This window comes from Urocitellus parryii, chromosome 2 (assembly GCF_045843805.1).
Source record: "Urocitellus parryii isolate mUroPar1 chromosome 2, mUroPar1.hap1, whole genome shotgun sequence".
In the NCBI taxonomy this organism is placed as follows: domain Eukaryota; kingdom Metazoa; phylum Chordata; class Mammalia; order Rodentia; family Sciuridae; genus Urocitellus; species Urocitellus parryii.
Genome location: NC_135532.1, coordinates 100,423,217 through 100,446,126, shown reverse-complemented (window position 1 = coordinate 100,446,126; position 22,910 = coordinate 100,423,217). Strand labels below are relative to the sequence as shown.

The 22,910-nt window shown below is 36.3% G+C and overlaps 1 protein-coding gene across 2 annotated transcripts in view; it reads left to right on the top strand.

Moving 5' to 3' along the window:
• Msl2 (MSL complex subunit 2) overlaps positions 1-21,977 on the top strand; it is a 36,151-nt gene extending 14,174 nt beyond the window's left edge. For both annotated transcript variants that reach the window (XM_026383985.2, XM_026383984.2), the window contains exon 2: positions 18,807-21,977. In XM_026383985.2, coding sequence (XP_026239770.1) covers positions 18,887-20,398 — 1,512 coding nt within the window. In that variant the 5' untranslated portion in view covers positions 18,807-18,886 and the 3' untranslated portion in view covers positions 20,399-21,977. The remainder of the gene's footprint in view (positions 1-18,806) is intronic.
• The last annotated feature ends 933 nt before the right edge of the window (positions 21,978-22,910 follow it).

Below are 22,910 nucleotides of genomic sequence, written 5' to 3'. Positions count from 1 at the left end.
ATAGATTTTTAAAAAAAAATTTTTAGTCGTAGATGGAGACAATACCTTTATTTTTTATTTATTTTTATGTGATGCTGAAGATTGAACCCAGTGCCTCACACATGAGGCAAGTGCTTTGCCACTGAGCCACAATCCCAACCCCTGAGTTATAAATGTTTTAAATAGCTGTATCACCAAAATGCATTTAAAAAAAATGTGACTGAAGAGATAAAACAAGGTGTTAGTGGAAGTAAAAATTTAGCCTTGTATTATTAAAATGAACTTTATAGTACATTTTTATACATACTGATTAAAAAGGTTTTTACTTAAAAACTTTTTTTGTTTTCTTCCTTAAATGATAAAAATGATTAGAAAGAATACTCATGAGGTCTTGTTGCTCTGAGAGATACCTTCAAGGTAAAAAAGGTTAAACTATCATTAGTGGTTCCTAACCTGTTTATATATCAGAATTTGGGAAATTTTCTGAAAATACACATTCCTGGGGTAGCATTCTCAAATATATGAGAGTCAGGTCTGGAGTGGATTACTTAGATGATGGATGATGGTAGTGCTGATTTGGAGTACTGCTTGTGTGAGGCATACTTTTTTAAAAAAGATCATATACTAGTAATTTTAAACCATGCTGTCTTGGTGCTAAATACTATATGTATTTTGGGATGACTTTCCAAGACAGTAAGAAAGCAGATCTCCAGGTCATGGAATACCAATTTGGGAAATTTGGATCTAGATTTATATTGATTTGTTGATTGTTTGGTTTAGCTGTGAATCAATTTAATTGTAATTAATTGGCCAACCTATATTGTCTTATTGGTGATAATTTTATGAGTGATTGTCATTGAAAATATGAAAATAATGGAATATTAGGAAAGCACTCTGTAACCACAAACACTCTATAAAAATCTCCCTTGCTTGGTTATTAAGATAGATGATGTCTGGCATTCTAAATGATGTCTGGTATTCTATTTTAATTCTTACAGGAATATGTAGTGAGGCTTGACTCGTTTATGAATATGTTATGGGTCTGAGTAGTTACACATGAACCATTTAATAAGAGTGGTGGTGAGTGTTTGGTTTATTTTAATTCATAATGATAATTGACTGTTGAAGCTCACCTTATATAATAACTGATTTATCACCTTGAATACCAGAAGTTATTTGTCATAGTTTTAGGTTAACCAAAGAATTACCAAATTAAGGAAACTCTGAGGTTTAACATCAGATGTTAAGTAAACAGTTTGGCTTGAGTAGCATTCATATTTTAATGCATTGTTTGTTCTTTTTCTTTACCCTCAATCCCCTGTAAAATTGGCATATAGCTGTCACTGGTTTCTTAGTGCAGTAGTACCTAATTATTTAACATGATTTAGTGAACTTTATTTTTTTAGTTGTTTATGGACTTTATTTAATTTATTTATTTGTAGTGCTAAAAATCGAACCCAGTGCCTCACACATGCTAGGCGAGTACTCTACCACTGAGCAATAATTAACCCCAACTCCTCTGTTACTATTTTTAGTGGAATATGCATATTTGTCATACTTTCCTTCCTTGTTTATAGTTAAAATGCACATTTTTCTGGCATACTAAATTGTTTTGTGCTGGCTGATTTAAAGAGAATAGGTTACAGTTCTGTGAAATTCAGGTGATTAAAGATATTCATTTACTTAGACAGGGTCTTGCTAAATTGCCCATGTTAGCCTTGAATTGGAAATTCTTCTTCTCAAGTTTTCTTGAGTAGCTGAGATTATAGGCATAAACCACTACCTGGCTTGATTATGGATACTTCAAGGAGCCATTGCTTTTCTGGGCATAGCTGCTTGAATATTTGTTATAGAACTAACAGTTACTTTTTAACAGTTTATTTGAACTTGCTGTTTTTTTTTTTTTTTTTACATACTATTAAAGTATAAACAGTGTTAAGTATTTTTTAAAAAATATCTTTGTTTTATTTATTTATTTTTGTCTGGTGCTGGGGATTGAACCCAGGGCCCCGCATGTGCTAGGTGAGCGCTTTACCGCTGAGCCACAACCCCAGCCCCCAGTTTATTATTCGTTGTAGTGGTACCATAACCACGAATTTTACCTAATGAAAGGTTTTTTTAGTTGTAGATGGACACACTATCTTTATTTTACCTATTTATTTATTTTTATGTGGTGCTGGGGATTGAACCCAGTGCCTCAAGCATGCAAGGCAAGTGTTCTACCACAGAGCTACAACCCCAGGCCCAGTTAATTCATTTTTGCCCATTTGCTGTGTGATACATGTGATCTTTTTATAGTGTAGTCATTTTTGTTCTTAGCCGAATCCAGAGACCATTTCCTTGTGATTCTACTTTTTTTTTGGTTGTACCGGGGATTGAACCCAGGGCCTTGTGCATGGGAGGCAAGCACTCTCCCAACTGAGCCGTATCCCCAGCCCCTGTGATTGTACTATTTGAAAATGTATTCTACATGTTTAATTTTGGCATTGTAATTCAGAGATATAAAAATGTTCAGAAAGTGTCTTAAATGATAGAGTGGTGGATTCTAGCATAGAGCTTGGTATATAGTTGGGCCTCAAGAATCATCTACATAAGTGATGGTGAAAGGAGAAATGTTTTATTAAATGAAGATAGCCTAAACAATTAACTCTTCGGTAGAGAATGGGGATATTTAGATCAGTGGATTGGATTATGAAAGGATTATTATTTAGGTTGTGTCTGAGACTTTCAACATAATTGAAAGAGTATATTATATTCTTCCCGCTCCTACTTTTATTTATTTATTTTTTTCTTAAAATAGGGCCTCCTAGTACCTGAGATTTACCAGCATGCACCACACGTGGCACAGACTAGTTCTTGAGAATCGATCCTCCCCTTCCTTTACCATGCCTGCCCTAGTTACTGTCCATCATTTTTAGTACCTGCTTTCTGTTTCTTCTTTCCCAAAAAAGGTTTAGTATCTTGGTTAATTATTGATTCTGACTATGGTTCATTTTCAGTGATCATTCTTCTTGATATGTAGAAAGAAGCTAAAATTGTCTCAGTGGTGCTACAGATTTAAAATAGCAGAAGTATTGGGCTGGGGATGTGGCTCAAGTGGTAGCGCGCTCGCCTGGTATGCGTGCAGCCTGGGTTAGATCCTCAGCACCACATACAAATAAAGATGTTGTGTCTGCCGAGAACTAAAAATAAATATTAAAAAAATTCTCTCTGTCTCTCTCTCTCTCTTTCTTAAAAAAAATAAAATAAAATAGCAGAAATAAGGTGGTGCCAGATAAATGAATACTAGGTTAACAATTAGTAGACTCAGCTTCATTGTCAGCAATTAGCTGGTTAGAATGATGCCAAAGAACAAGAGATTTCCAAGGTCACTCCCAAATATAATCTTTTATGATTCATTCATTATACATCTGTTATATGCATAGAGACATGAGAGATAAATTTTTGGCCTTGAGTGAGACCTAGTGAACAACTAATGTGACAAGTAGTATAAAAGTGTGAACTGCTTTCAAACAAACTGAGAGGAAAGAACTAATATAATGATTTTTTAAAAATCAGACCAATTTTATTTCATTTTAGTAAGCAGTGTTTTTGTCATTCCCCCTTTCCCATCCTTATCTCTTTAAGAACATATCCTTTAATATGAGTTTTTCTTGTAGCTTTTATTTTCTGATTATTTTTGGTCTAGGTCCGTTTGTTTGAAAGAATTTTGGTTATGATGAAAAGCATATTGTTATGTAGAAATGGTTCATCTCTTTTGTTTCATGTTGCTCTCAGTGAAATCAGAATGCTACATTTTAAAAAGTATTATTTATTTTTATGTGGTGCTAAGGATTGAACCCAGTGCCTCACATATGTTACTGAGTGCTCTGCCACTGATAGATGATTGAAATCATTACCATTACCTACCTTCTTCATTTTTTGCTTTCTGATAGTAGCATTTCAGGATGTTCTTTATGTGAGTTTTTGTTAATTTTCACTGATCCTCACATGTTCTCTCATCATGTATGTTTATATAAAACTACTACTTTTATTTGAGCTTATTAAGGCAGTCCTTGCTGTAATAGAAGCATGACCAAGAGAAGAACTCTGGAGAGGGCATCATGGTAAATACAGAGTATATCCAGTTTTCCTTACTGAAATTGTTCTCATTGTGATAATTTCTTTTCTGCATTTAAACTTTAAAATGAGGTTTCAATTCCCTAGTCTTTTTGTTGTTCATGTCACATTTTAACCTATTATAATGTTTGCTATAGTAGGTTAAATTTTATGGTCTTTGCTATTACCAGATCCTATGTTTATGCATTAACAAATTCTGCTAGTCATTTTAGCCATGTTAGTTTTTATTTTTTCTTTTGCCCCTCTTTGTACTCTCATAAATTAAATTTCTCTCAATATTGAGGTTAGATTATTCTTGGAGTTAAATACTCATTCCACTGTTAGAATGCAGAAAAAAAATCTTAATTCACAAGTGGTTAGAACATAATTTATTTGGTAGTATGCGTGTCAACATAGAATTTATAATATAGTTATCTTTTGTGTGTGTGTGTGTGTGTGTGTGTGTGTGTGTGTGTGTGTTACGCTGAGAATTGAATTTAGGGCCTGTACATGCTAGGTAAGCATTCTACCACCAAGCTACATCCTCAGTGTTGTATTGAAGTGAGTGAATTATTTTCACTTTGTTCAAAATTGGAATCGGGTATGTAGTTAGAAGAGTTGGCTGTTCTTCATGTTAAGTTAAAGAGTGCCTATCCTTTGTATACAGATAGGGGAAAACTGTTTTGAGACCTCATTATAGTTTATTTTGATGTGATCTCTAAAATTTATGCTGTTTTGTTAATCTTGATTCGTGCTAGGGGCAGTAATGAGGTTGTATACTAGCCAATGTAGATGCTAGCTTTGGCATATTAATTAATAGAGCAATGATTTGAGTGATCTGTGTTAAATCTGATTAATATAATTAGAAACTTATATTAGAGCATGTTGAACTGGATGCAGTGGTGCATGCCTGTAATGCCAGCGGTTCCGGAGGATCTGAAGTTCAAAGGCAGCTTCAGCAGCTTGGACCTTGAGAGACCCTGTCTCAAAATAAAAGAGTTGGGAATGTGACCCAGTGGTTAAATGCCCCAGAGTTCAGGGATTCAATTCCCCCATACCAAAAACAAACAATACCAACCAACCAAAAACCCAAGAGTGTATTGATTAAGAAAACTTAGGGGAATATCCCCCCCCCCCCATGCTGGTGATAAAACCCAGGGCCTCACACTTGCTAGGCAACTACTCTACCACTGAGCTACATTGCCAGTCCACAAAAATTTTTTTTTTATTGGCACATTATAGTTATAGTACGTAATAGTGGGATTTGTTGTTACATATTCATATATGTGCATGTTATAGAGGTATAACTTGGCCGATATCAAGTTATATCTCTATAACATGTACATATATGATTCCTTAGTGATATTCCTTTCTCTTCCTTCCCCCTGAACCCTTTCCTCTACTGATCTCCCTTTGATTTTCATGAGATTCCCCTCCATTTCTTTTTTCTTCTCTAGCCTCCATATATGAGAGAAAACATGACCCATATATGAGAGAAAACATGACCCTTAAGTCTCTAAGTTTGGTTTATTTCACTTAATTTAATGTTCTCAAGTTTTATCCATTTTCCTACAAATGCTATAGTTTCATTTTTCTTTATGGCAGAGTAAAACTCCATTGTACTTATATACACATTTTCTGTATTCATTCATCCATTGATGGACATCTAGCCGAGTTCTATAGTTTGGCTGTTGTGAATTGTGCTACTGTAAATATGGATATTCATGTATCACTATAGTATATCTTTAATTTTTTAAAAAATATTCTTATTAGTTATTGATGGGCCTTTATTTACTTGTTTTATATGTGGTGCTGAGAATTGAACCCAGTGCCTCACACATGCTAGGCAAGGGCTCTACCACTGAGCCACAACCCCAGCCCTAAATTTAATTGTTTAGGATAAATACCAAGGAGTAGTAAAGCTAGGTCATATGGTGATTCCATTCCTAGTCTTTTGAGGCATCTCCATACTGATTTCCATGGTGCTTGTATTAATTTATATCCTATTAACAGTGTAAAAAATGTTCCTTTTTTTCCACATCCTCCCCAGCATTTATTATTGTTTGTATTCTTTTTTTTTTCACTTTTTTAATAGCACACTTCAATGGGTTTTTTTTTCTTTACTACCATAACTGTCATCACCACCATCGTCATCACAGCTGACCATCTACAGCCATAGAAATCTCAGTTCTCTCACTCCTCTCCCCCATTCCTGTCTTCACTGTCATCAACTTTGCACCTGGAGTGGGCCAGCCCATCTTGGAGTTCTGTACCAGGAGCAGAGAAAGAAAAACTACTGATTCAGACAGACTGATCTGTTGCAGCAGAGGCTTTACCTGGAAAGGGAAGGACTCTAGATTTTAGCCAATTAAGCTGGTGGTTAAAAAAAAAAAAAAAAAAGCATCCACTCCAGAGCTGGACAAATCTGGTTTCAAATGTCAGCTGGACAAGGTATTCAACCACCGTGAGTCCTGGAGTCCTCATCTGTACGTCAGGACCACCATACCATCTCAGAGGGGTAACTGCAGAAAGTGCCAGTATGGAACCTGGCACATAGGAAGCAACCAACATATGGGAATTCTGATTGTTGTTATTCTGGTTAATGCTCAATAAGATTCGTGTATTCTCTTGGGTAGGCTCCAGTGAGGTGTGGCCCACGTAACAATCAAAGGATCATTATGAATCTTTAAAACTACTGGCTATGGCTCCTGGGAGTTCAGGGATGGTGTTGAGAACACGGGGGATATTTGAGTAGCTGAGGAGTGGGTGGAATAGGTAAGGAGCCTCAGACAGAAATAGAGGAGTGATGACTAAATGTGGAAAACAGTTCACCAAAGCCTTCTGTTTAAAAATGGATTAGGGTAAAATTAAAATTGCTTCATTACTTTCTCCATAAAAACACCAGGGAAGTCGGACAGCATGGCAGATTCAGGAGGTCTCAAAGTATCCAAGAGTTCAGCCTCTTCAGGTTGACCTTGCCAACCTCCTCCAGTGAGCTAATGGCAGAACTGGGAGAAGAGGAGACTCTGGTCCCTACCCAGACCTTTCTCCCCTGCTTTCTACCACTGGGAATGTTTGGGATCAATCTTTAGCCAGAGGAGAGTCCTGGTCCTCAGAGGAGACGAGGCTTAGGCACAAATGCATGTCCTCTCTCTGCTTTCCTTGGCTATGATGCGGCACAAAGGAGCCCCCTCCTGGGTCAGGCTGAACAGGTTGCCTGTGGTAGACTCTGTGGTGTAGATGCTGTCCGAGGTATCAATTTTTCTCACCAATGCCTGTACCTCCCGTGTCAGGGCCAGCTCCAGCAGGTGACCAAAGTGCTGGCCCAGTGTGCTCAGGGTCTCACTCACGCAGGCCTTCATCGACTTCAGGACATGCTCATTCTCAACCTGGAGGCACCTCTCTGTGACTGCTGAGAGCTCTGAGCACTTCTCCATTAGCAGCTTTTCAACCTGGCCCATTTCCTGGGAGGAGTTCCTGCTGACCGCGCTGTACTCGCTGACCATGGAGCGGGCGTGGCACGTCAGGCGCACGCCCATGCTGTGTACGCGCGCCCAGCGGTCCTGGGCCAGTTTCTGCCCGATCCTGCGCAGCTCGGTGCTGATGACCCAGCCCCGCTTGAGCAGCAGCTGCAGAGGGTCTCCGGGGCTGGGACCGCCCGCCAGAATGAGGTCACCTTGGGCATCCTCCTCCAGGGTGATGGGCTTGGCCTGCAGGACACACATGCACTCACACTCGGTCATGAGCTTCAGGTCCTCCATCCAGCGCTGGACTGAGTCCACCTGCATCAGGTGCAGCGGTTTCAGAGTACTCAGTCCCTAAAAGGCTGGCTCAAGGACTTGGGGCTCAGGATGAGGCAAAACATCACGGTGGAAGGGCATGGTGGAGGACAGTGACTCCTATTGTTTGTATTCTTGTAGACTATCATTCTGAGATGAAATCTCAATGTAGGTTTGATATATACTTCCCTAATTGCTAATGATGTTGAATATTTTTTCATGTAATCATTGTCCATTTGTATTTCTTTTGAGATGTGTCAGTTCAGTTCATTTGCCCATTTATTTTATTTTTTTTTTTTGGTGTTAAGTTTTTTTATATAAATTCTTTATAAATTCTGGCTATTATCGCTTCTTTATAAATTCTGGCTATTAAGCCTCAGAAGAGCAGCTAGCAAAGATTTTTCTCTTATTCTGTAGGTTCTCTCTTTATATTCCTACGTGTTTCCTTTACTGTGTGGAATCCTTTTAACTTGATGCCATCCAATTTATTAACTCTTGGCATTATTTCCTGAACCTTAGGGGTCCTGTTGAAAATCATTGCCTGTGCCTGTATTTTCAAGCGTTGGTCTTGTGTTTTCTTTTAGGAATTGCATAGTTTCTGGTCTAATTTCTGTCTTTGATCCATTTCGAGTTGATTTTTGTACAGAGTGAGACATTAGAGTCTAGTCTCATTCTTCTACATATGGGTAATGAGTTTTCCCAGCAACATTTGTTTAAAAGATTTGTCTTTTCTCCACTGTTATTTTGGCACTTTTGTCAAGGATTATATGACTGTGTGGGTTTGTCTCTCTTCTGTTCTGTACTATTGATCTATGTGTCTTTTTTTTTATGCCAGTATCATGCAGTTTTTGTTACTATAACCCTGTAGTAAAATTTTGAAGTGTGACACAAATGTTTTTTGATGACACAATTAAAGGTTCTTTCCCAGGGTTTACAGTGTTTTTTTCTTACATTAAAAAACAAGTTTTTTTTTTTTTTTTTTTCTGGGCTGGGGTTATAGCTCAGTGGTTAAAGTGCTTGCCTTAGCCCTGGGTTTGATTCTTATCACCACATAAAAACAAATAAATAAAGATTAATTAAAAAAAATTCCCCCCTAGTACTGGGGATTAAACCCATGAGGCTCTACTACTGAGCTACATCCCTAGCTCTTTTTATTTTTAGATACCATCTTACTAAGTTGTCCAAGGTGGCCTTGAGCTTGCAATCTTTTTGCCTCAGCCTCCTAAGTCTTTTGAGATTACATGTATGCATTTGTGTTAGATCTTAATCTGTTTTTCAAATTTTTTAAATCCAGCGGAGTAGCTCAGTGGTAGAACATTTAGTATGCTCAAGGCCCTGGGTTTAATCCCCAGCACTGCAAAGGGGTGGGGGAAGGGTATATTTAAGTCATTTTAGGTCAATATTACATCATTTGTTTTAACAGGAAACATAAATACCAAATTCATTTAACTAAAAGACTACTTGGCTTAGTAAAGGAAGGTAAATTAGATGAAATATTGCCGTTTAAGAAATCAAAGACAGTGCCGTAAGAAAACAGTAGTTTGTCATAAACTATAATTTTTTAAGGCTGAAAGTATTTTGAGCAACTTTTTTTGTTGTTGTTGGAAGTATATGGAACATTATCTAAGCTAAAATAAACCCTTTTTCAATCATTTCCCAGTTTTTATAGTAGAGTCTGCCATTTAGTAATATTTTTCAAATTGCCCATCCATTTGATTTTCTAGAATGAGATGCATTTTTATAGAATTTACAATGTTTCCTTTTTTTTTTTTGGTCATAAAACCCAGTTATTTAATTGAAGCTATAAAAAGAGGCAGTATAATTGATAATTGGGGAAGAGTATTTAGAATGTTCCAAAAGATTTAAAATAGTAGCAGGATTTGTATTTCTTAATTTAAGCTAAAGGGTTCCTTAGAAAAATATAATAGGTATCTGGTTAATAGTGATCCCAGTTAAGAAGTTCCTGAATCTTTGTCTTTGTTCCTCACATCACTGGAGCTGCTTTCATTGGGCATTATACAAGAGAACCCTTTGGGAAGCTTTAGAGGCTTGGGTGGTTAGACGAATGCATTAAAAAAGTTTTTCTGGACATTTTATTTTAATTTTTGTGTGTGGGGTGTGTATGTGTGTGGGGTTCTGGGAATCAAACCATGCTAGGTGCTCCACCACTGAGTAGAGCCCACCAATAGGCATCTTCATTGGTAGATTACAATTTTTAAATATTTATATTGGGGATTGGTTGGGAAATCCAGTAGGTTATATGAGGCTAGGTAATGAAGTCCTTAGAACTCACTGGTGGTTGTCAGTGATTTGTTTGTTTTCTTGCCTATTTTCAATTCTTGGTACTAGGTATGGTTATTCTCCTAAGTCCTCAAGATGACTACAAGGCCTATAATTCATTAAATTCCAAGTTTTCAGTTCTGGGAATATTTAAATAAAATTGACATGGTACATTAAGATAGAGTGTAAATCCTAATCTTAGAAAGCTTTTTTTTTTTTTTTTTTTTTAGTTTTCGGCAAACACAACATCTTTGTTTGTATGTGGTGCTGAGGATCGAACCCGGGCCGCACGCATGCCAGGCGAGCGCGCTACCGCTTGAGCCACATCCCCAGCCCCAGAAAGCTTATATATCTTGTATTAAATCATTAAGAATGAAAATGCAGGGCTGGAGTTGTGGTTCAGTACTAGAGTGCTCGCCTAGCATGCTTGAGGCACTGGGTTCAATCCTCAGCATCACATCAAAGTAAAATAAATAAAGTCATTGTGACCATCTACAACTGAAGAAAAATATTTTTAAAAAGAGAATTAAAATACAGATTCCTCTATAAATAGGACACTGGGATAATGTATTTTATTTGTAGAAGCAGTTGTATAAATACGACATTGGGCAAATGTCCTATTTTCATCTGGGATGAAGGGACAAAGTGGCTTAAGGTGCTTGATAGTTTAGGGGAGGTTTTGATTGACAAGATTTGTGGAAAGAAGTGGTGCAGTTAAAGCAAGAAGAGGGTAATTCTTATCTGCCGCTTAATTTGTATCATTTGAAAATCATAAGGAACAAATGATAACAAGATGATAATATTTAAATTCTATCATTTTTTCCCTTAGGCAAATTAAATTCCATCATTATTAATTTATTAGATGGATTATTCTTATGAGGAGAAACTTCTCATCTATAATTTGGTTATTTTGTGATATTGTTCATATAAATAAATCAGGACAGATACTTATTTCTTTTTGTTTACTAGTTTTTAACCCAATAATCTGGTTTACTAGCATCCTGAAATTGATTTTTAAAAAAATGAATTCTTAATTTGAATATATTAGATATGCTTAATTCCATTGCATGTATGCATCTCAGTTTTTCTCATCTTTGGCCAGTTAGAACCTCTTCAAGTATACTTCTAAGTCCTGATTTTTCTTGTAGTTTATTTGATTTCTTGCATAGCAAGGTGAACATATCTTATCTTGAATTCTTGGTACGTGAAGCCCCAATTTCTTTTGTTTGGGGGTGAGGGGAGCACTAGGAATTGAACCCCAGGTGCTTAATATCTGAGCCACATCCCCAGCCCTTTTAATTTTTTATTTTGAGACAGGGTCTTGCTGAGATGTTTGTGGCTTCACTAAGTTGCTGAGGTTGTCTTAGAACTTGTGATCCTCCCGCCTCAAGCCTCCTGAGCTGCTAGGATTACAACATCGTGTCCCTCTTGCCCTGATTTCTTTGAATAGGAAATTGTTTTTCATTACCATTATCTGAATTCATTTGCTACTGAGGTTGGTCCTTGTTTCTAGGCTTTTTTTTTTTGGGGGGGGTGGTGGTGGTGGTGGTGGTGGTATGGAGATTGAACCCAGGGGAACCTAACCACTGAGCCACATCCTCAGCTCTTTTTTGATTTTTATTTAGAGACAGAGTCTCAGTGAATTGCTTAGGGCCTTGTTAAGGCTGAGACTAGCTTTGAACTCTCAATCCTTCTGCCTCAGCCTCTGCAGCCACTAGGTTCAGGTGTACACCACCACGCCCTGCTTGTATCTAAGCTTTTTAAAATAGGTAGTGCTAGGAAATAATGTTCATTTAAGATGAAAAAATGAATTATGAGTTCATACTGATAAATACAGTTGAAATTCATTTTAAAAGACTACAGGATTTTTTACTTAACCTTTTCTGTCTTAAAACTTTCTTAAAATAAAATTCGGATTCTCAAGGACATTAACATTTACTTTATTCCACAATACTTTATCCAACAATAGACACCAGAATGTTTATAATTACTGTTTACCACTAACAATGTGATTAGTGAAAACAAGAAAAATGAGGATCTAATGATTGAATCATTGTTATCTGTAGTAAAGTCATTTGAAATAATTTATCTCTGAATGTTTATTTTATACCTTCATATTTGATATAAAATTAGTGGCTTATTTCATTGTTTTTGATTTTTAGATTTTCTTTAATAGTTGAGATACATAAATACATAAAACATGGGCTGGAGTTGTGGCTCAGTGGCAGAGTGCATAGCACATGCGAGGTGCTGGGTTCCATCCTCACTCAGCACCACATAAAAATAAATAAACAAATAAATAAATAAACAAATAAATGTATTGTGTTCAACTATAACTAAAAAAATTAAAAAATTACATAAAACATGGTTTGAAAGTAAAAACTACAAAAATAGATTTAACTCAAGCTGTATATTTTGTCCATATTCATTTTACTTTGTTCTGTCTTCCTTTCCCAACAAAAACAAAAAGCCTATGGTTTATCCTTCTAATTGCATGAGTGTGTGTGTGTGTGTGTGTGTGTGTGTGTGTGTGTGTGTATGCTTGCGTGCATGCAGACACCCACCCACAGAATCGTGCTAAATTAATCATGTTTTTGTCTATGGACCACATATATAATGGTGGTCCCATAAGATTATAATGTAGCTGAAAAACTCCTAATGTTTACATATGTTTTGTGTAAACAAAACTGTGCTGCCTGTCATACAAAAATATAGGGCATAAAATTATGTATTGTACAGAATACATGATAATAACAAATGACTTTTACTGGCTTATATGTTATAGCATACTATGTTTTTAATCATCATTTTAGTATATGCATCATTAAAAAAAGAAGGTTGCTGTAAAACAGTATGCTGTGTTACATTGGCAGCAGCCTCATGTTTATTCTTTTATATATATTTTCTTTTAGTTGTAGATGGAAACAATACCTTTATTTTATTTGTTTTTATTTTTATGTGGTGCCAGATATTGAACCCCTGCCTCACACATGCTAGGCAAGTGCTCTACCACTGAGCCATAGCACCCCCCGCATCCCGCCCCCTCATATTTATTGTGTTTACTATGACTCTTGCTTGCATCAAGAAGCCACGATGAGTTCTTGGCCTGTACCGTCTAGATTTGTGTGACTGTACTGTCTTCTGATATTTGCACAATGATGAAATTACCTAATGATTCATTTCTCAAAATATATCCTTATCATTAAGGGATATATGATTGTATATGCATGTAGGTGGGAAAAGTGTGTATGTATATTATATTTATTATTCCTTTTGTTCTTCTTTGACCTAGATTAAGTCAAGGATACTCTGTAGGGGATTCCTTCATTGACATTGGGTAGAAGGTTGGATTCCATTAACCGTTGGTGCCTTAAGCTTTTTATTTTATTTTAAGAGTTATACATCCATCATCACAAATCAGATTTTAGAATATTTTCATCATCCCCCAAATTCCATTGTGCTTCTTTGTTTTCATTTCTCTTCTGATAGGTTACTAGGAGTAGAATTGTTAAGTTGTATGGTAAATTTGTTTAACTTCTAAAATTTTCCAGTGTGATTCTACCATTTTACATTGCACCATTAATACACAAATGTCTCCATTTTATTTATTTATTTTATTTATTTTTTGTACTTGGACACAATACCTTTATTTCTTTTTTTTTAAGAATTTTTTTTAAAGAGAGAATTTTTAGTATTTATTTTTTAGTTTTCGGCGAACACAACAATCTTTGTATGTGGTGCCGAGGATCAAACCCGGGCCGCACGCATGCCAGGCAAGTGCGCTACCACTTGAGCCACATCCCCAGCCCCAATACCTTTATTCACTTATTTATTTTTATGTGGTGCTGAGGATTGAACCCAGGGTCTCACATGTGCGAGGCGAGCGCTCTACCTCTGAGCCACAACTCCAGCCTCTCCACATTTTAATCAACTCTTTGTGTTGCCCTTTGGAATTTAGCGGTTCTAATGGGTATGTAGAAGTATCAGAGATTATTTATTTTTTTTATATTCATTTTTTAGTTTTTGGTGGACACAACATCTTTGTTTTTTTTTTTTAATATTTATTTATTTATTTATTTAGTTCTCGGCAGACACAACATCTTTGTTTGTATGTGGTGCTGAGGATCGAACCCGGGCCGCACGCTTGCCAGCGCGTGCTACCTCTTGAGCCACATCCCCAGCCCCCTCTTATAGATTATTTAAATTTTAAATAAAAAATATTTTTCCTTAAAAATATTGAGCATATTTTATTCTGATATGGGTCATTTGTATATTTTCTTTGGTGAAATGCTTATTCAGATCTCTTGCCTACTTTTGTTTTATTTTTTTGGGGTGCTGGGAATTGAACCTGGTGCATGCGAGGCAGGTGCTCTACATCTCCAGCCCTATCTTGCCTTCTTCTTTTTTTTCTTCATATTTTGTTTAAGTTGTAGTTGGACACACTGCCTTTATTTTTATGTGTTGCTGAGGATTGAACCCAGCATGTGCTCTACTGCTGAGTCACAATTCCAGCCCCAATCTTGCCTACTTTTAAAATTGAATTATCTTACTGATTTGTCAGAAGTTTTTTTTTTGTTGTTGTTGTTACTCTTTGTCAGATATGTGATTTGTGAATATTTTCTCCCATCCTGTTGCTATTTTTTTTTTTCATTTTCTTAGTGGTGATTTATGAAGCACAAGTTTTTATTTTTGGGTAAATATATTTTACTGTTTTTTTTTTCTTTTGTTGATTGTGCATTTGGCATCACATCTAAAAATGCTTTGCCCTATTTTAAGCTATGAAGATTTTTCTCATGTTTCTTCCAGAATTTTAAAAATTTTCCTCTGACATTTAGGCCTGTGATCATTTTGAAGTTAATTTTTGTATATGTTATAAGGTAAGGGTCTAATTTTGTGATTTTTTTTTTTCTTAAAGCTTTTGGATATCAAATTCTCCTGTATGATATTGAATCTACTCTTATTTCCAGTGAATTCTCTTGGTGCCTTAAGACTTCTCTTGTCACATTCTTGTTACACAAATCACTTGACCATAAATGCAATAAGAATTTCTTTCTGGACTCCCAGTTTTTGGGATCTATATGTTTGTACTTTGGCTGTTACCATACTTTTTTTTTTTTTTTTGATCGAACCCACAGGCACTTAATCACTGAGCCACATACCTAGCCCTACCCACCTTTTTTGCATATTATTTTAGAGACAATCTCACTGAGTTGCTTGAACTCATGATCTTCCTGCCTCAACCTCCTAAGCACAGGGATTACAGGTGTGCACTGCCATACCCATCTCTGTTACTACACTTCTTGATTAATGTGCTTTATAGTAAAGTTTGGAATCTGGTAGTATAAGTTCTCCAATTTTGGTTTTCAGAGTTCTTTGGCTATCTTAAGGTCCTTTGTGATATCATGTGAATCTTAGAATCAGCTTCTCCCTTGTCTTAGGGGGGAAAAAGCACCCTGAGATCTTGAATTTACAGATTGACTTGGGGAAGATTGCAATTTTGACAATATTGAGAATACAGTTATCTCTAGATTTTTTTTACTAATTTCTTTCATCAGTGTTCTGTGGTTATGAATATGGAATTCTTGTGTATTGTTTGTGCCGTGACCTTGCTAAACTCATTTATTGCATTTATTGGTTCAAATAGTTTTTGTGTATAAATTTTTTGTTTTGATTCTCTTTATATAGGATCCTGTAATTAGTTACTAAGACAGTTTCAAGTCTTTTCCAACTGGATTCCTTGTTTGTTTGTTTGTTTTTTTTGACCCTTACTGCACTAATGAGAATCTTCAGTATAATTTTGAATAGACGTGGCAAAAGCAGGCACTCTTTCCTTGTTCCTGATCTTTGGGAGTGCAGAATAATTTATATTTCACCTTTTAAAGTATGATGATGGCTGTAGGTTAAAGAATTCTAGTTTAAAGTCTTTATAACTATGGATGGCTATTGGATTATTTATTGCTTGATTCTATTTACTGTTTTATTATGGGTTTTTGTGTCTACCTTCATGAGGGATTTTTGTATTTTCTCATGTGGATTTCAGTAGTTAACTAGCTTAAAGAATAAGTTGGGAAGTGATTTCTCCCATTTATTTAAAGTTAAAAAATAAATGTATTAGAATTTACCAGTGAGGGCAGTTAGTCCTAGAGTTTTGTTTTGAGGTATATTTTAAGATACTATTCCTTTCTTATCCTTTTTAGTTTTGGTTGTTATTATTTTGCACCTGTGTGTGGAGTGGATGCTGTATTGGGGATTGAACCAAGGTGCACTCTGCCATTGAATTATATCCCCAGTGGTTTTTAGTTTGAGATAGGGTCTTATTGGGTTTCCCAGGCTGGCCTCAAACTTGGAATCCTCCTGTGTCAGCCTCTGTTAAATTGCTATTTCAATTTCTTCAGAAAGGTTTATTCAGGTTTGAAATTTTTAAGTGAGTCAGCTGGGCTTGGTGGTGCATGCCTGCTATCCCAGCAAATTGGGAGGCTGAGGCAGGAGAATCACAAGTTTGAGGCCAGTACCAACAATTTAGTAAGACTCTGTCTTCAAATAAAAAATGATTTTCTTAATTTTTAAAATTTCTATAGGGTCCTAGTAATTATTCCCTACTCTCCTTCCTGGTTTTGGTACTTTGTACCTCCTCTCTCATTTTCAAGTCTTTTTTTTTCCTTAATTTTTAAGCCTTTTTAAAAAATATGTATTTATTTTTTGGTCGGACACAATATCTTTATTTATTTATCTTTATGTGGTGCTGAGGATTGAACCCAGGGCCTCACATGTGCTACTCTACAGCTGAGCCACAACCCCAGTGCAGCCTTTTTTTAAAATTTTTTGAGGCAGTCTCGCTAAGTTGCCCAGGCTAACCTCAAACCTGGAATCCTTCTGCCTCAGCTTGCCGAGTTGGTTACAGGGATGTGCCACCAAGCCCAGCTTGATTTGTAATTTTTGTTGTGGTCAGAACATTGTTTGTATGATTCATGAGAAAAGAGGTTTTGGATTAACTGTGAATCATTTGTCTAAATAGGGAACCAAGGAACAGTTGCTGCTTTGGGGAGTAAGGATAGAAACAGGGATTGGAATTTAGTTGGTTTATAATGTATGGGACACTTATAATTTGAGAGTTGTCCCAAGTGTCACTTTTAAACTATATTGTTTAAAATATAGTTTAAAATATATTGTTGTGCTTAGAATACTTGTGGTTTATGGATGGGCGTGGAGGTGCACACCTATAATCTCAAGGTTCGGGAGGCTGAGACAGGAGGATGTGAGTTCAAAGCTAGCCTCAGCCACAGTGAGGTGCTAAGCAACTCAGTGAGACCCTGTCTCTAAATAAAATACAATATAGGGTTGGGGATGTAGTTCATTGGTTGAGTGTCCTGCCCTGAGTTCAATCCCCGGTGCACCCCCCAAAAATATTTATGATTTACGACTATGGTCATTTTATTTTGAATTCTTCTATAAGAATTGGAGTCCACTATTATGCTCTGTTTACTTTTTTCCTTTAGCAAGTTTAAATATAATTTTTTCTCCATTTTGTTCTTTGTAGAAGATTTAGTTGAATAGTACTCTTTAACTACATTTTGATTTTCTCTTTTCATTACGTTTATGAAGTATGTATAATAAAAGCTGGTTGAAGGGCCTGCGTTGTGGCTCAGCGGTAGAGCACTTGCCTAGCAGTGTGAGGTTCTGGGTTCGATTCTCAGCACCATATAAAAGTAAATAAATAAAGGTATTGTTTCCATCTACAACTAAAAAAATATTAAAAAGAAGTAAAGTATCTGGGGCTGGGGCTCAGCAGTAGCAGTAGCGCAGTTGCCTGGCATGTGTGAGGCACTGGGTTCAGTTCTCAGCACCATATATAAATAAAGGTCTATCAACAACTAAAAAAATAAAACTAAAAAATTAAAAAAAAAAAAAAGAAATAAAGTATCTAACTAAAGAAAAAAAGCTGGTTAAAATAATATATTTTCTTTTGTGAAAATGTCTTTGTACTAATTGGTTAATGTTCTCAGACATTTTAAAAATGCAGGGACAAAATCTTTCTTGTTCATCTTTTCCCCATTGTCCAATATAAAATAATCATGATTTTGTTTAATATTTGATATTGCATTAGGTTGAGATTCAAGGGATTTTTAAAAAAATATTTTTAGGTGTAGATGGACACAGTAACTTCCATTTATTGATTGATTGATTGATGATGCCCAGTGTTTCACACATGCTAGGCAAGTGCTCTGCCACTGAGCCACAACCCCCAGCCTGAGTTTCCAAGGATTTTAAGCATAGTTTATGTTTTTGGTAATTCATCCCCCCACCTTTTTTTTTTTTAAGTTGTAGGTGGACACAATGCCTTTATTTTTATTTATTTTAATGTAGTGCTGAGGATCAAACCCATTGCCTCACCTGTGCTAGATGAGCACTCTACCACTGAGCCACAACCCCAGCCCCTCACCTCTAACTTATTAATAGCTTTTGGAGAGAAGAGGAGAATCAGGAAAGATCATATTTTGAGATAAAGGAATATATCATGGAAATGAAGTGAACTATTGAGTATTTTTCCATTTCTTTTCAAATATGTTTTTGTTGTCTGGTGAGTTTAACTCATCTAGATTAATGTCTTGTTAACTTCAGTATGTGAAACTGTGGATTTATTTTACTAAAATTTTTGCTTTCCTCCCTTAGGACATTTGCTGCAAGATCCTATTGCACCCACCAACTCCACCTGCCAACACTATGTCTGCAAAACTTGTAAAGGCAAGAAAATGATGATGAAACCTTCATGTAGCTGGTGCAAAGACTATGAGCAGTTTGAGGAAAACAAGCAGTTAAGCATCTTAGTGAACTGCTACAAAAAACTATGTGAATATATAACACAGACTACGTTGGCACGGGATATAATAGAAGCAGTCGACTGTTCTTCTGATATTTTGGCTTTGCTTAATGATGGATCATTGTTTTGTGAGGAGACAGAAAAACCCTCAGATTCATCCTTTACTTTGTGTTTGACACATTCCCCTTTACCTTCAACCTCAGAACCCACAACTGATCCTCAAGCTAGTTTATCTCCTATGTCTGAAGGCACCCTCAGCATTGCTATTGGCAGTTCTGTTATCAATGGTTTGCCTACTTATAATGGGCTTTCAATAGATAGATTTGGTATAAATATTCCTTCACCTGAACATTCAAATACGATTGATGTATGTAATACTGTTGACATAAAAACTGAGGATCTATCTGACAGCCTACCACCTGTCTGTGACGCGGTAGCCACTGATTTATGCTCCACAGGCATTGATATCTGCAGTTTCAGTGAAGATATTAAACCTGGTGACTCTCTCTTACTGAGTGTTGAGGAAGTACTCCGCAGCTTAGAAACTGTTTCAAATACAGATGTTTGTTGTCCTAATTTGCAGCCGAACTTGGAAGCCACTGTATCCAATGGACCTTTTTTGCAGCTTTCTTCCCAGTCTCTTAGCCATAATGTTTTTATGTCCACCAGTCCTGCACTTCATGGGTTATCATGTACAGCAGCAACTCCGAAGGTAGCAAAATTGAATAGAAAACGATCTAGATCAGAAAGCGACAGTGAGAAAGTTCAGCCACTTCCAATTTCTACCATCATCCGAGGCCCAACACTGGGGGCATCTGCTCCTGTTACGGTGAAACGGGAGAACAAAATTTCTCTTCAACCTATAGCAACTGTTCCCAATGGAGGCACGACACCCAAAATCAGCAAAACTGTACTTTTATCTACTAAAAGCATGAAAAAGAGTCATGAACATGGATCCAAGAAATCTCACTCTAAAACCAAGCCAGGTATTCTAAAAAAAGACAAAGCAGTAAAGGAAAAGATTCCTAGTCATCATTTTATGCCGGGAAGCCCTACCAAGACGGTGTACAAAAAGCCCCAGGAAAAGAAAGGGTGTAAATGTGGGCGTGCTACTCAAAATCCAAGTGTTCTTACATGCCGCGGCCAACGCTGCCCTTGCTACTCTAACCGCAAAGCCTGCTTAGATTGTATTTGTCGTGGCTGCCAAAACTCCTATATGGCCAACGGGGAGAAGAAGCTGGAGGCATTTGCCGTGCCAGAAAAGGCCTTGGAGCAGACCAGGCTCACTTTGGGCATTAATGTAACTAGCATTGCAGTGCGTAACGCTAGTACTAGCACCAGTGTAATTAATGTCACAGGGTCCCCAGTAACAACGTTTTTAGCTGCCAGTACACATGATGATAAAAGTTTGGATGAAGCTATAGACATGAGATTCGACTGTTAAATCAGTGGGTCTTTAAACCTACCTCTGGTAGGGAAATAGCTACAGTTTTACGGCAGCTATGGTTCTGTTGGTATAACTTGCCGGAGCTCCTGCATATAGATCACTTGTATCAAGTGTTTTCATTGCTAAGTTATATGTGTTAGTGTCGGGGAAATAGTTTGCAGATAATGGAGGAGTAACCCTACAACTATATGTCCTTAGTTCTTACAGAACCTCATAGTTTGAGAACAAATGCTGATGCAACTGATTTATACAATATGAACTTTGGCAAGGAAAATAACATTAACCTCATTGTTTATGGTCATGCTTTGTGCATAATCAAAGTTTATGATTAAGTGTAAGGAAGTGGTATCTAGTCAGTTCATAAAGATTGTGCTAATTTTTTTGTGGAAATGTAGCCATTAGTTTATTCAGGAGACTCAGTGCTGCCTTCAGATGCCCCATTGTTTCTCCTGTTGTAAAGCTGATGTGTCCAGCTCAACCTTTGTGCTGACATCATACCATTTCTGATCATGAAAATTGGCTACTGGTGTATGTAGCAGTTCTTAAATCAGCAGTATTATGAAAGAAAATTTGCCCCTCATTAGAATGTTTAAGAAAACTGTCTTTTAAAAAAGTGAACAGATTCAGTCAGACTGCAAATGTTTAGCTGTTTATACTCCAAAACTACAAGTTGAGCCTCCTTTCTAGTAAAGACTGACTAATTTCTAGGGAAAAATTTCTAACTCCTACCTTCACTTTGTGCAATGTTCCAATTGGATAAATGAAGAGCAGTTTTATTCTGAAGGAGGTAATTGAATTTAGACTATATATAGTATAAGACAGAATTTTTAAAAAATTATAAAGATTTTATTTTGAAATTGGGATTTGTTTAAAATAATTTTGGAATAATGCCCCCAAACTTATCCAGATTCATGCATTATACTTATTGCCATTGGCTGCTGCTTTGATTTCTCTTTCCTCTGTTTATTTGCCACAGACTTTATTTTGAATATGCTCCTATTTTTTTTAGGGTGCTATTCATTAATAAGGCTTCTCTATTGAGGCCTACTAAAAATGCCTTTTTATGAAGCCTGTGCATTTAGGTAGGTTTGAAGCTAGGAGGATTTCCTTTAGAATGCTCTTTTGCATGTAAAGCACAAACCGTGTTTCAGTTTAAATGTACTTCTTCCCTTTAATTTTTACTGGGAAGATAAACATTCTGTTGAAGGGAAATCTAGTCAGTTGCTTGAAAGAGCACAGTCCAAGAAAAACAAGGACTGACTAGGTGTAAAGAAATAACCTTATGATTTTAAAGAAGAGTTGCTGCTTTGACAGTGCTTATTTAAAGAAAAATACTGCTGGAAAAGTTCCAATTTTACTGCGTTCACCATCTCTAGTGAGATCTCACATATGTTGAAGTTGTTTTGATTTGGCACACAGCATGTTCAATGATGGTTACTCGCCTAGTACAAGATATGGAGAAGAAACCTTTGGACACAGAGCAGATGACACCTCCTTCTGTTTTGTAGTGTATCCTGGTGTCATTTTCTGTGAATGTGGTCAGGTAGAATTGTTTCTGTTGTTGTTGGGCTTTTTTTTTTTTTTTTTTTTTCGGTCTCTTTTTGGTGGGGTGGGGGTGGGCTAAAGCCATAGGAAGAAAAATGTGATGTATGTGTCCAGTATGTACTATTTTGTTTTTGTTTTGCAAGAAGAGTTGAACTATTTTTGATAACAAGAGTAAATGGTGGAAAATGCTTCTTAGTTGTCTTGTCTTTATTTGCTTTCCAAGTTTTGGAATTTTATTTAATTCCTTTAAGTGTTAGCAGTGTTTATGAAACATGTATTTACCTAAAGTTTGTAACAGTTTTGTGTTGAACCCAGATACCCTGCTATATAAACTTGTAAATCTGTTCTTTATTCACTAATGATCACTGCAAAAATTAGTAGAAATGATATTGTACAACACATGGATGAGTAGGATATATTTTGCAAATCTCCCAAACTTTCCTAATATTATGATCTTAAAATTCTTGAAGTACTTTATTCCTTCCCAACTTTGATAATATAATATTAATTTTGTGTTTTTTGATGCATGGGAGGTTGGCAATATAGACAAAGTGGAAATCATTAGTATGTGAGGACCTTGATTGTTATGTAATATTGCCAATGATGAATTCAGGTTGTTTTTAGCACAAGTTTTCTCTTTTTTATGCTGGTATTCTCACTGCCACATTTTTGGAAACCTGTATTACACCTTAAATCTATCAATAAATGATAGTTTTCTAATTCTATGTTGTAGAATACTGAGGAATTTGGGATAGCATGCTCTGAATGGTCTGTTAATTTGGGGAAGTGTAAATAATTACAGTGCCTTGGTTTTATTTATTTCTTTATACTACAAGTATTTAGGAATGCTGACCAATGACTAGGGAATTACTAAAGTAACTGGATTTACTTCATCAGGATATGAAACTACAAGAAAAAGAACAGCATTTAATATGGCATGTCTTCAATGTTATAGCTGGACAGA